This window comes from Centroberyx affinis, unplaced genomic scaffold (genome assembly GCF_046629955.1).
Source record: "Centroberyx affinis isolate AG114_WGS23_722 - 3 ecotype Tasmania unplaced genomic scaffold, CSIRO-AGI_Caff_v1 ptg003720l_1, whole genome shotgun sequence".
NCBI classification, from domain to species: Eukaryota; Metazoa; Chordata; class Actinopteri; order Beryciformes; family Berycidae; genus Centroberyx; species Centroberyx affinis.
This window is the reverse complement of record NW_027281604.1, coordinates 193,320-207,075: the sequence shown is the minus strand read 5'-3', so window position 1 is coordinate 207,075 and position 13,756 is coordinate 193,320. Positions and strand designations below refer to the sequence as shown.

Here is a 13,756-nt window from a genome sequence, read left to right as displayed (position 1 = left end):
TGTCTGGTGGTCCTGTACATTTATGATGCTGTAGCCTGATGTCCTCTATAGTACCAATTTTGGATTAGTCCTTTTGACATCTGAATTGGGTTTCTATGTGGATGCTCACCCTGGTTAATGGCACAATAAGGACTGTTACATCTGATCCTGTGTATTGGTTAAGTGCAGAGTGCCTTACAATGAGTGAGCCTACACCTCAAAATGCATCACAAAAGGTTAATAAAGCAAAATGCGTATGCAGACGCGGTGTCTGGCCTTCACCACCCACTCCATCCAGACCAAAGCGTTCAGCTGCCCAGCTTCAGTACGCGGTACCCAGACGCCATCTAGTGACTGTCTGAGGCGATGCACCAGACGACTCCAGCTTTGACCCTCACGCCGCGCCGTACCTTCGCCACTCACCCACTTTCCTCCCGGACAAACACACGTGGATCTCCACAGACTCCAGTCCAGAACAACAACAACATGGCAAGCCACGGGCTCGCGTACGACGGCTGCAATTTCTTCAGGCAGCGGCTGGTGTTGTCTACACTGAGCGGCAAACGCGTAAAAATAAAAAACATACGGTCTAAAGATGACAACCCGGGGCTTCGCGGTGAGTAGCAGACCGTCACATGTGGCGTCGCAGTTTCCCAGCTGGTTAGCTTGTCGGCTAATGCTAGCTGTTACGCAGTTGGAGAGTGCATGTATTCACTGGGCAGCAGATGTGGGGAAATCATGGTACACTGTTTCAGAGTGAGCCAAAGTCACCGACGGTGGAAAAAATACGCAGTGTTGATTTATTATTTGCTGTTCGTGAGCTTTGAACCTCTGTTTGGAGGGGTCAGCCCAGAGGAATGGCTCACTTACGTGTGTGTGTCTGTGTGGGTATGGGTGTGTGTCTGTGTTTCACTCCCGAGTACAATGAGTTAAATATATAAGGATGACAAGTTTGTTCATTGGTTTCATCTTCCTCTCTGTTAACTCCCCACCTACATATAGTACAGCCAGTTATTAAATTATGCATAAAGTTTTATCTAACAGCGAAAACATTGACATGAAAAAGTTTATGTTTATGTTTGGGCATGAACTCAGCCTTTCATCCCACAGGCCCAGCTGTAACGACATGACTGGCATGACTTGCTAAATTTCTGTGCGTTTTCTCCAGATTTTGAGGCCAGCTTCATCAGGCTGCTGGACAAAGTGACCAACGGCACCAGAATAGAGATTAACCAAACAGGTGAGTTTTATAATGCAGTTTATCAACACAAATAAATATGTAATTTTGTGATATTGAGTACTGTTATTTGTTTTCAGTACTCTTACCATACAATAAGCAGGTATGATGTTACCTACTTTAGTCATACTGTCCACTGACAGAATATAGCAGAGTGTAGGTTACAGCAAAGTCTAACAGATTGGTTGGATTCTGCCCAAAGATTGTCACAATATTTTTGTTCCCCTTATTCTTGAATAACAGTTTTTTTTTGTGTCGTCGCTTCCCTCTTCGCATGGTATTGATGTTTATACCACTGTTATTGCATCAGAGAATGTAACTGTAGTAGGGCAGCAACTAACGATTATTTTCTATCAATTAATTTTTCAATTAACTGACTAATCATTTAGTATAAAATGTTACCAGAGCCCAAAGTGAGTCTTAAAGTCTTATAATTGTTTACTTAGACTGACCAGCAGTAAAAAAAAACCCCAAATTATTAATTTTATTATGATATAAACAGAAAAGTAAGCAAATCTTAGTATTTTTGAAGCTGTAACCAGCAAATGTTTTGGTATTTTTACTTGATAAATGACTTAAGCAATTAATCGGTTATCATAATTGATTAATATCCTGTTGATTGTCTAATTGATTAATGGACTCATTGTTTCAGCACTAAACTGTATCCTTCAGGTGTTAGTTAGAGGCCTCAGTTAACTTTGTTACCGTAGTTAACTAAGTGACTTATAGGAAGCTTAACTAAGCTCCAGATCATTTTGGCATTCTCTGGGTGTTTTGGAAAATTTTTATCGTTTCCTTGTCGGTACTTTCTTTCTACCAGGCAGGATTTCTGTACAGATGCTCCATTAGGACGTGACTGTAAACCTCAGCATTGTGTAGACAACAAGATAAGTAGCTTCCTAACAGACTGGCTCACCGTCTTCATTCTTCTGTCCCCACCAGGTACTGTTTTATTCTACCAGCCCGGCCTGCTGTATGGAGGCTCTGTCGAACATGACTGTCACCCCCAGCGTTCGATCGGCTACTACCTGGAGGCCCTGCTCATGCTGGCTCCGTTCATGAAGACGTCTCTGAAGGCCACTCTGAAGGGGGTCACCAACGACCCGACCGATCCCTCGGTGAGGACACACACACGTTGCCTCAAACCACGTAGACTCTGACCGCACCGCCCACTGGCTGTTACCGTTTTTTTTGTTCATTTAATTTTCCTCTCCTTTTATGCATATTCTGAATTCATGTGTCGGAAGAAGACACTAAGAAAACAAATACACATGCAGCTTTATTGCAAGTTTGCTGTTAGCCAGACTAACCTAACATTTGTTTGATGAAGTTTGTTAAATTTACTTGTTAAGATGCAGGACATCTGTGTTTGTTTATTGTTTGTCTTCTGGTTTTGATTTTCCAACATAAAAGCACAGGAATGCAACAATGTTTAGCAGCCGACTTGGAAGTCCTGGATGTCGGAGCTTCCCACCGGCACATGAACGCACCGTTAGTTCTGACTCGGCCCAGAATCTCACCCGTTATATTCTTTGTCTCCTGCAGGTCGACCTGCTGAAGACTACAGCCATCCCTCTGATGAAGAAGTTTGGCATCGATGGAGAGGGCTTGGACCTCAAGGTGAGGATAGCACCTCAAACGTTTTTTGAAAAATGAATGGATGACATTTAAAGTACTTGATTTTTTAAAATTAAAATATAGCATCCATATTCATCATTATGCCTCGGCTCTCTGATCCTTTCTCCATCATAGGATCAACACTTCACATCCTGAGGAAAATCATGTGATGGATATTTGTGTTGATATAGCAGCAATGTTCAGTTTTAAAATTAACGATTTCACCACCTGTGACATTAAGTTTGACCAGTGTCATGTCTTACCCCAAAACATGCCAAGTTGGATTTTCAAAATTGTGTAGTTGCTAGTTTTTCTGAGATTCTCTCATACAGTTTTGTTTTGTTATGTATAAAACACATACTACAATATACTGCTGTTAACCCCCCTTCCTCCCTCACTCTCTGCTGCTGCCCCCAGGTGGTGAAGAGGGGCGTGGCACCCGGAGGGGGAGGAGAGGTGGTCTTCACTTGCCCCGTCCGTAAGACCGTCAGGCCGGTCCAGCTGACTGAGCCGGGGAAGATCAAGAGGATCAGAGGAGTAGCGTATCCTTCTCATGCTCGTCATCATCTATTCATCATCGTCGTCATCATCTATTTCACTCTTAAAAAATGAATGTAATAGAATTTGTCATTTTAGGGACTTTTCACAATTCAGCCCTGTTATATCTTTGTCCTCGTATGGGCTCTCTCTCTCTCTTGCTCTCTCTTGCTCTTTCTCTCTCATATTACTGTCTTTCCTGCCCTTCTCTACTACTCTAAACTGTCCAGTGTATCACAAATCCCAGAAATGTTGTCTGTCTGCCTATCCATCGTCTATTGGGTTTTATTAGCACACATCGTTAAATCAGCATAATGACTGAACTGAGATGTTTACTTGGTTTAGAGTGTGTGAAGTGAAACAGAAGGCTTTTTTTCCTTTTAAACATATTTATTTTGTTTGTTGGCTCTCTAATCCAGCTTTCTAGCCCTTAGCTCAAGATGCAACTACTATTTTTCTTGTTGGATGGTGGTGATCTGGTTGAATGCACCACAGAATGAGACCACAGCTACAATAAATGGATTTATTCCCACGCGGGTCTTGGTTTTAACCAGCACCTGTGTGTGTGTGTGTGACCCATCAACGCTCCTTGACCGTGTAAACCCAGATATTCAGTGCGAGTTTCCCCCCAGATGGCCAACCGGATCGTGGACTCGGCCCGGAGCATCCTCAACAAGTTCATTCCAGACATCTACATCTACACCGACCACATGAAAGGGGCCAACTCTGGCAAGTGAGTACATCAGCAGTGATGTATTATCAGGCTGTCGCATGTTTTTTTTTCCAGTACAAAACAGTTCAAAACTATTAGAATTTCTGTTCCAAAGTTTGATAAGAGATTTTCTATTATCAAACTTTGGAACAGTTGGGATTTGGGAAATATTTGATATTGTGATGCCTCTGCCCTGCTTGAACAGTCAAACTGCTGTTGTAATTTTCTTCTCATGGTAACATGGACGGACTTCATCACCTGGGGAAATTCCCTTGTCAATTGTTTTTTTTTCCTGATCTAATTTACCTTGATATTTGGTCATTTCAAATGTAGCCTAGTGCAAAACACTCAAATGTCGGAGCACACACAGGAACAAAAATTATGCTCAGGTTGATTTAAATTTTTTGTCCCTGCATGTGCTTCCCCATTTTAATGTTACTGCTTCCTATTGGGAAATAGGAAGCAGTAACATTAAAATGGGGAAGCAGGAATGCACCTTGATCTGATATTTGTTTATCAGTGTTTTTGTTGACTGTGAGGGTTTTCACTAGAATTTAAAATGTAAAAATGTCCATCCCATGCTCATTTAAAAGCTAAGTTTCAGTTCAATGTGTGTATCTGGCTGTCTGTCTGCCCCTGCCAAATTCATTAAACACTAAATAATTAATGTCCGTTCACCCCAGGTCTCCAGGTTTTGGTCTGACCCTGGTGGCAGAGACCCTGACTGGCAGCTTCCTCAGCGCTGAGCTGTCGTCGACGCCGCAGGGGCAGGGAGACCCCGTGCTGCCAGAGGACCTGGGCAGGAACTGTGCCAAACTGCTTTTGGAGGAGATACACAGGGTGAGCATACACACACACACTCATCAGTGATGTGGCCTTTGACCAAAAGATTCATCGTAGTTGTCTTTGTCTGGGATCTAATTTGTTTTGGTCTCGGTATTGGACATGAATTTTGAATACATCAACATTCATGTGCTGCTCTTCATGAATTCTATCTTTTCTAATCCGTCTCTCACCAGTGACCGACCTACAGGGTCAACTAGGCTGTTTTGAAATGGGCACACAGATTTTTCTCACTGGGAGTAGGCATACCTACTATAGATTGGAAACCTTCCAAGGCACAAACCTGCTGTCAGCTTCAGAAGGCTGGCCAAAATATTCAGCCTTTGCACAAATAGGGCTTGTACCTATTCAGGTCAAAGATCCATAACAGCGTTTTTAATTCAGCTAGGAATAGTTTGCTATGTATTTCTAACAAGAGGAGTGTCATTTTTTGGGCTTTTTTCTAATTCTCTACGCTCAGCCGGTTCTCAGTAGGTTGAAGGGGCGTGGCCCTGCATCATTCTTAGCACCACCCAGTTTTTGTTGGCCATCATGTCTGTAGCAGAGGCATCCGGTACAATTCACAGTACAATTGGTGTTAAAGTAACATCTTTTTTTGGCAAGAAAATAAAGCCTGCTGTGAAAATCATTAAATATTTTTATGCCACCTGCAGGGATAAAAGTCTCACTATGATAGATTTCCGTTGTTGGGATTTCAGAGAGGCAGTAGACTATATGAGATCAGTGTAGATTCGTCAAAAAAAAAAAAAAAAAATAGGCGAGTGAAGGCACCTGCATTGTCTAACTGATCTACAAATCTCTTCCCATCCAAAATACTGTCTATCCCATTTATTTATAGAGGCAAGCGGAGTGCTTATGTAATATCAGCCTACAAAATATATTCCCAGATTAATTTTCTCTCAAATATTTAGTTTGGAACTATATTTTTTTTCGAGGCTTTTGTGCAAGGTAATATTTTTCATGATCAAGCCAATCTCCCACTGTGGGTATAGCAAAAAACTTCCATACAGACTCCGAGTTGCATGCTTGGATTTTCCACTGTGAATGATAGAGGCTCACTGGTACTGAGTCTGCCAAAGATTCAGTTACTGAAAATCTGTTAGTTTGTGTGGTGGTGTGGTGGGGGGTTATTGTGCAAGAAAATCTCCCGTATTCTTGGAAGTCAATATCAGCAGGTGTTGCTTTGCACTGTAGCGGCCAGGGAATAGAGCTGCCGCGGTATTGATTTTTTTCCTTACTGCACAAATTAGGGAAGCCATTCAAACCGTCACGATAACCACCATAAAAAAAATAATTTAAACCTCAGAACACTGTTACAGTTGTTGTAAGTGCTCGCCACTTGTTGCTGTCCCGGTTGTATTTAGTCACTTTCATTGCATCGTATAACAGCCGATGAGTGGTCCTAAGATGCGATGCTAGATTTGTCGTGTTTCCTCGCATGACCTTGATTTTCTTGCTACAGATGCGGCACACTGCCTCATCCAAATTCTTTGGCTTTCCCTCTTCATCGGGCTCAAAGCCAAAATGTTCTCAAACAGGAGAAGTAACGTTGGGTTTCGCTACAAGATCCATGTTTTTAGCCTAATTTGAAGCGAAAACTTTCGTAGCCAACAGCTGCAAAGCACACTCTGGGTGGCATGTTCTTCGATCAGAACGTTAATTGCGCAACTGTAAGTGGAAACTTTCGAATACATGGCGTGAAGAAAATAGGCTACACAATTATAATAATTATTATTATTATTTAAAAACTAGTATTGCATTTATTTCAGATCACATAACTTTAACAGCAAAAATTGGAACATTATTATGAAACAATAGGCCTAAAATAAACGGAAAAAAAACCCAGCGGTGAAGCGGTGATCAGCTTGACTCTGCAGTGGGCGGTGATGTGATTGCGTTACCGCGGTAATGCGGTAACCGCAGCAGCTCTACCAGGGAATGTGATTCTCTTCCTGGGCTAGAAAAATTCAGAGGGAATCCCTGACATACACACACACACATACACACACACACACACACTCAGGACACATAAACAACCACCCTCGCTACCCTTGTTTACCCACATTCCCTGGTAATGACCAACAACCCCAGTCTGGAATTCTACTGAGAGAAAACTGGCATTATCAAACAGGCTGTTTGATAACGCTGCCATGAAAGTAAGTGTTGGAAGAGTTGGACTTGGATAGCTTAAAGTTTACCGTAGCATTATTTTAATAAACATTCCAGTGGCAGTTGTCTGAAGCACTTACATTCTCAGTTTCTTGCACTGTTAACAAATCAGATTTTATGTATACAAACTAAGATTACCATAATGTTACATAAAATGCCCATTGCATCCATGTTTATTCAATAGATAGGACAGTGCTGAGAGAGAGGAATAGCTTTTTTATTTTATTTTTTATTTTGGAGAGCCAGTATTGCTGACAGGCAGATAGCTCGGCCAGAGTACAAACTGATGAATCTGATATAATATTTCATCACAACGCATGTTCACAAGAACAGCCTAAGTGAAGGCCTATGAAGTGAATTTTAATTGCAACTTTACTAAATAATCTATATCAATTCTATACTGAACAAAAATATAAACGCAACACTTTTGTTTTTGCTCCCATTTTTCATGAGATGAAATAAAAGATTTAAGACTTTTTCTAACAAAACTTGAGAGAAATAAGTCTTTTGTGTGCATAGAAAGTCTTAGATCTTTTATTTCAACTCATGAAAAATGGGAGCAAAAGCGTTGCGTTTATATTTTTGTGAAGTATATTATTTGGCCGGCCGCCCTTCACACATTCAGTTTTGAGTTTTCTGAACATACCATGATGATGTCATCGTGATTTATACTGCCACTGTGGTTGGGGGCTTTCTATCATTTGACTCCGAGCAGATTTTGCCCTTTTTGTCCTCTCAAAAACATTAATTTGTATACCTTATTGTATGTATTTTATGCCGCTGCATAATAGGTAATAATCCCAGTGTCTAGGACTCCACTTTAAAGTACGCAAGAGCTCTCTGAAGAGGTCAGATATCGGTGACTGCGCTTATCAAACTAATGTGTTTTATTTCTAGAAAACACCAGCGCTTATTGACAGGCCGATTAGATGATGTGCCAGCTGAATATTGTTTGTTCAGACGAGCTTGATGAATCATGGATTCTTGAGCTGTGATTTAGGGTTGAACTGCAGGCCGTGGAAAACAGCTAGGTCAGGTCTGAAGAAGCCATGTCATTGTGCTTGTGCAGTTTGTTAAGTGCAATATAATGATGATGAGGTGGGTGTCACTAAAGATATATAGAGAGACGGATAAAGGAAAAAGAGCCCACTTCTTCAAAACATATGCAATTAGATCCAGTGATTCTGTGACTTCAGTTTGCCACCGCATGGCTCTGCCTCTCACCCTTCTCTCATAAGAGCCATGTGAGTCCAGTTAGCAGGACGGGGTATTGCTGATTAGCGCTGAAAGACGAATATTGTTGGATGTACCCTCTAAGTCCAGGCAGCAGGGTGAGGAGCTGACGTTTCTGTCTGGCAGCCACAGAGGACGGCGGATTCAGAAAATTCAGCCATTCTCAACTTTCTGTTTTTTTGTTTTTAAAATGCTAAAGCTGTTGGTAGAACAGGTAAATTCAGCAGCCAAATGTTTAACAGCGTTTGATGGCTGGTAGTAATATCCAACTGCAGCAGGGTGATGGCTGCCGCTGAGAGGGGCCACAGCAGGAGAGAGGAGACAAGATGACACCAGAGTGAGACGGACGCGTGACTCTCCTGCCGGGATTGTTAATGTTTGAAACTGTGCAAGGGAAAGACGGATTTGCATCTGAGGACATAGGCGCCCTGTATGTGTGTGCGTCTGTTTGTTTTATGGTTAATCAGTACAGACGACTTGTAGTCGTAGTAAACCAAAGCCACACGATGGACATTTTGTTTTTGGAAGCGGCATCAACAATGGACGGGAGCTGATGTAAGTGGTGAACTTGGCACTTTCCCTGATGTCGTTTACTTTAATATTCAAACTATATTGGTTATCACTGTTAACACAAAAGCTGGACTATAGACATTAATTGCTTTGATGGTATGGCTCTGTTTATACTTGTCTTGGGAGTTAGAGAAAAACTGGCATGACATACTGTAGATGACGAAACCCTATCTTGTCATTGAACTTTTTCTCTCTTTACAATTTAACCTAGTCTAATTTAGACTTCATTATCTGCAGTTTGAGAGCTAAAACTTTGGGGGAAAAAAGTAGAGAATAGTATTGGTTACAATGCTGGGTAAAACGTGTCTATAGAGTTTCAGTGTTTGAGGCACTGGCTACAGTGAAAACATGATTGTTTGGCTAGGTTTGGAATTACTTGATTTTTAATCTGTGTATGGATGTCGCTAATTAAGAATTTGTCCTCCAATCGGCGGCCCTCACCTCTCCTGTAGTGAGAGAAGTCTGGGATTAGACCAGAATCAATCCTCAAGATAGCAACGCTTAAAGTTTGCATCTCTCACTGTCAAGCTGACAATTGAATAAGTCTTACCACAATTCTTGAATTATTGAAGTTTGCCTCCTCTCACTGGGGTTGTCCCATTAAAAAGTGTTCTGTCTGTTGGTGTTATCTAATATATTAGAATATAACAATTTTGACTTATCAGGAAAGGTCAAATATGTCTGTAGTTGCTTAGAAGTTAAACCTCCATTTTTCATTTTTTTGCTCTGTAGTATTGTGTAACAGCAATGGATCTGGGTTCCTTGGGTTACTTGAGTGCTCAAGTCTGTCAGTAGCTAGAGAAACTTCTCTGTCTTTTGAGTTGACTGGTGGGGAGTGGGGGGCGGGTGGGTGTTAACTTTGATATTAAGGATTTAAGGGACTTTTCCAGGAGGCCTCATGGCAGGTTGGTGGCTGCTGGCCTCCTCTAGGGACTTCCTAACTGTCTGAAACGTGCTCTCTGTAGGCAGGGCCTGAATTAGCTGAACACCAAACTGCCATAAGAACGGCTGTTGGTGCACTAGGTTTCTTTTTCTGGCAGAAAAGCACAGGACAGGACACTGAGATGTGCCGAAGTGAAGCTGTTTGGTGAGGTGAGGGGGAAAAAAAGATGCAGGGTTTGGTATCTATAACGATATCATTACTTTTGTGGCCACACAAGAAGGTAAGGAGCTCAGGTGCAGCACATTTTCAATAGTCACCAGCATGTGCTCTCCATGCTCTGGGGAACTCAGAGGAAAGTCATCGACGCTCAGAAAAAGAAGCCTAGTGGACCTAAACCCCAATACTGTGAAGGTTTCTCATTGGCTAGTGTTTTCAGTTTTAAATTCAGTGTCTTGTGTGGGCTTTGACTGGAGGCAAATTTAGGATGTTCTGTTTAGTCATGGCCTAGGAGTTGAACATTGGATATATGAGGAATTTAGTTGTGCATCCTGATGATAGCGAGTCTACACTAATAACTAAATCTTTTGTAATGGTAAGTAATAACTAAAATTGACTTATTTTGTGGATTATTTGGTAAAACCAGTAGCACTACTCTCCTGGCATGTTAAAATATTAAAATGGTGGAAATAAGTCGTCTTGTGATGGAGGTGCAATTTTTCGCTAATGTTGCTATGTTGGTTCCTAACATGTTGAAGTCATAAAAAGTTATTTGTCATAAAAGTAATAAAAAAAATGTGTTGGCATTTAGATGCATGATTTCACAGCTTATGCAGTTTATTTAACCTCTTCCAGTCAAAGAGGGAATGTAGTTAGGAGAATCCCTGCCTTGTCGACATGAGATGCCTTTCTGAAAACAATGTTGCCATGGTTTTGTTGATATGATTATGTAATTGAATCATATTCCTGCTGACCAGCTGTCACGATGGCATGCTACTGCTTGACGGCCATACATTACATTGGCCACATGCATAACTTGATAAGAATGAATGTACAGTGCAAGAAATTGATCCCATGTAGACTCAGTTAGACTGTCCCACTTTTACACATCAAGTTAATATAGGACATCCAATGGGATGTTGCTATAAATCTTCAGACAGAATAATGGCTTGGACAGCAGTTTTGGAGCTTATTTAGTTGCTTCCAAACTTGCATAGTCTTCTTCATACTGGGTGGGGCATGGGGCTACGCAGACAGTGCATAACTGTCGAGTAATCATGATGGCATGTGATTACTTAGAGAGAGAGAGATAGAGACTGGGCCCTCTGTCCTCCAAATATCTCAGATATGTGGAAAAAGAAGGGAAGAGAGAGTCGAGAGACTTGAAGGTCTGAGGAGAGGCAGGGAAGCATGGTGAGGGAGCAGCAGGAATGAAGAGGGAAGGAGGCAGTTGAGTAGAAAGGAAGGTAAGATAGGGCAGGACCACAATTGATAAGAATAGAGAAATAGTTTTGGGGAGATAACAACAAAAAAAAAAAATGGATAGTGTTTGCAGTTTATTGAAAGCGCCATGGAGATAAAAAAAGAAGAAATGCCACAAGGGGAAACCTGTTGCCAAAACCTGCAGAAGCATGTCATGTACTCCAGACTGAGGCTTCAAATCTCGGCTCATGCTGTTGTGTCGCATGTCTTTCTTGTTCTTTTCCAGACTCCTCTTTGTACGTGTCATAAAGAAAATGAATAAAAACGTAACAATATACTTTGGGAAGGTGGACTGCCCTCTCAAATTTGGAAAAAGAAGGGAATAACATCCGCCTGTCAGACTAAAAAATGTTACAAAGCTGTAATTCCCAAGTATGTTTTGTCTGATCAACCTGTAATTGGATTTGAAATTGGAATGAAAATTTCCCTCCAAGAGTAGGACTGGTAGCTTTGATGGCCTATATTGGAGTTTATTTTACATTGGTGTTTATTTTGGGACAGGACCAAAATTGATTCATTGGCGTTTTTTCCTGCTAGGTCTCTACTTGACAACAGTAAAAGTATGTTTAATTGGTTTGGGTCCCAGGGTGAGACATGATTACCCAAGTTTGCTGTCCAGGACTGAAACAGCCTGATAACCTCTGGCCTACAGGCCTCTCTTAGATTTCCACTCTGTTTTTCAAGTGCAAGTGGCTATCAGTGTTGCGCCTGAGGCATCGATCTGCTCCTGCGAGGTGATCGAGTTCTTCGGAAAAATCTCTACCTCAGTGACGTTTTTTTTTTTTTGCGTTGTTTTTGTTGCTGACACACATGGCGCCTCCTCCCCCTTCCCCATTTCTCTGTTTCATTAGGGTGGCTGCGTTGATTCGTCCAATCAGAGCCTCGCGTTGCTCTTCATGACCCTGGGCCAACAGGATGTGTCTAAGGTGCTGCTCGGACCACTCTCGCCATATACGTAAGCTACTGCCATTCAGTCACACACACACACACACACACTCACACGGCCCTTGACTTATTATTCATAATAAGTTAAGGGACACACTCTCTCGTATGCACCAACGCAGAACCCCCAGCACCCTACATGTAGTTATTGTTCTACCAATCCTCTCTTGGCAAGGGACAATATTCCAAAGTTCTCTTTCCACTGTGGGGCAGGAAACGCCGGTCAAATAAACAACAGGGGTGAAAAACAAACCAGTCACCGATGTGTTATTTCTCATCAACCTTGGGCATCTGTTTTCCTACGAGTCTTTGACATGCTGAGCTTGTGTATATATACGTGCGTGTGTGTGTGTGTGTGTGTGTGTGTGTGTGTGTGTTAACAATACAGACATAGTTTTATCAGGTGGCTGCCTGGCTGTGAGTTTACAGTATCACTGTCTTTCTGCTTGCACACAGAGGTGATCAGTGGAGAGACGCAGCAGTTGAAAGGATAAATAATTCAAATTATGTGATTTGAAAAATGTGCAGTGAATGTAGTTAGTGTCAGCAATGCTTCAGCTATGAAACGTGAATATGATAAAGGGTAAAAAAGACGATTTCAAACAACGCACTCATCGTTGTCATCATCATGAATGAGGAGTAGGTGATGAACAGACTATGAACTGTCCATTTTCAGTTATCATGGTACCGGTGCTGTGTCCCTCTCAAGTACAGTACTATGATAACTGAAGATTGGCAGTGCCATCACAATACACCCTTCCTCTTACTCGGCTACACCCGATGACACACTACGCAGTCTGTTACCCGGTTGGTGTGTGTGCATTCATGGAGTTTATGTCAAGCCCTGTGGAAGACCTACGTGAAATTTAACTTCAGGTTAAATTACTGCATTTTCACTTGTGTTTATGTAAATTGTCTTTGGATCATATATTGGTTTGTTGTCATCATAGCTGTAAGGATTCAATATAGTGTGGATGAGAGGTTAGAGATGGCAGTTAATTAGTTAGAATGTGAACTGTAAATGCAGACAAGATCGATAACCTTTGACCTCAGTGCGACATCACTCAAAGTTGAAAGGGTGGAGTAACAGTGACCCAGGACACTGTGCTCTGGGACTCTGTGCTCTAGGGTCTCATTATTATTATCAAAAATAATTCCAGATGCTTACTCATGGGTCCTGGACCCAGAATGATTTGCTCTGTCAGTTGGAACATGTTTTCTTACAACAGATGGTTTGGGTGTAGTTCACTCCTTAAGGATTATATGACTAATACTACTTTGCTTCTCTGTATACGCTGCAAACTAAAAATCTATCTATCCCTTTCTTCCTTCTTTCTTCCTCCTCTGCGCATCTCTCTCGCTTTGTGTCCCTAGGATCGAATTCCTCAGACACATTCGAGATTTCTTCCAGATCATGTTCAAGATTGAGACTCAGAAGGCTTCAGAAGAGGAGAGGAAAGGGGGAGACAAGGTCCTAATGACCTGTGTAGGAGTAGGTTACAGCAACATAAACAAAACCATCAAATAAAATGAGTATTTTTTTATATCACTGACA

The 13,756-nt window shown here is 41.7% G+C and overlaps 1 protein-coding gene across 1 annotated transcript; it reads left to right on the top strand.

Moving 5' to 3' along the window:
- Positions 1–418: 418 nt before the first annotated feature.
- rcl1 (RNA terminal phosphate cyclase-like 1) lies at positions 419–13,756 on the top strand. The gene is made up of 9 exons (XM_071540779.1): positions 419–595; positions 1,148–1,219; positions 2,159–2,334; positions 2,762–2,836; positions 3,251–3,375; positions 3,978–4,103; positions 4,766–4,922; positions 12,111–12,214; positions 13,576–13,756. The coding sequence occupies exons 1-9, from the start codon at positions 466–468 to the stop codon at positions 13,727–13,729; spliced, it is 1,119 nt and encodes a 372-aa protein (XP_071396880.1). The 5' UTR covers positions 419–465; the 3' UTR covers positions 13,730–13,756.

Bases quoted from the DNA above. Each gene is read 5' to 3' on its own strand.
- rcl1 (XM_071540779.1), top strand. From the start codon at position 466: ATGGCAAGCCACGGGCTCGCGTACGACGGCTGCAATTTCTTCAGGCAG. The intron at 1,220-2,158 runs GTGAGTTTTATA...TGTCCCCACCAG, and splicing joins AATAGAGATTAACCAAACAG to GTACTGTTTTATTCTACCAG. The intron at 2,837-3,250 runs GTGAGGATAGCA...TGCTGCCCCCAG, and splicing joins GAGAGGGCTTGGACCTCAAG to GTGGTGAAGAGGGGCGTGGC.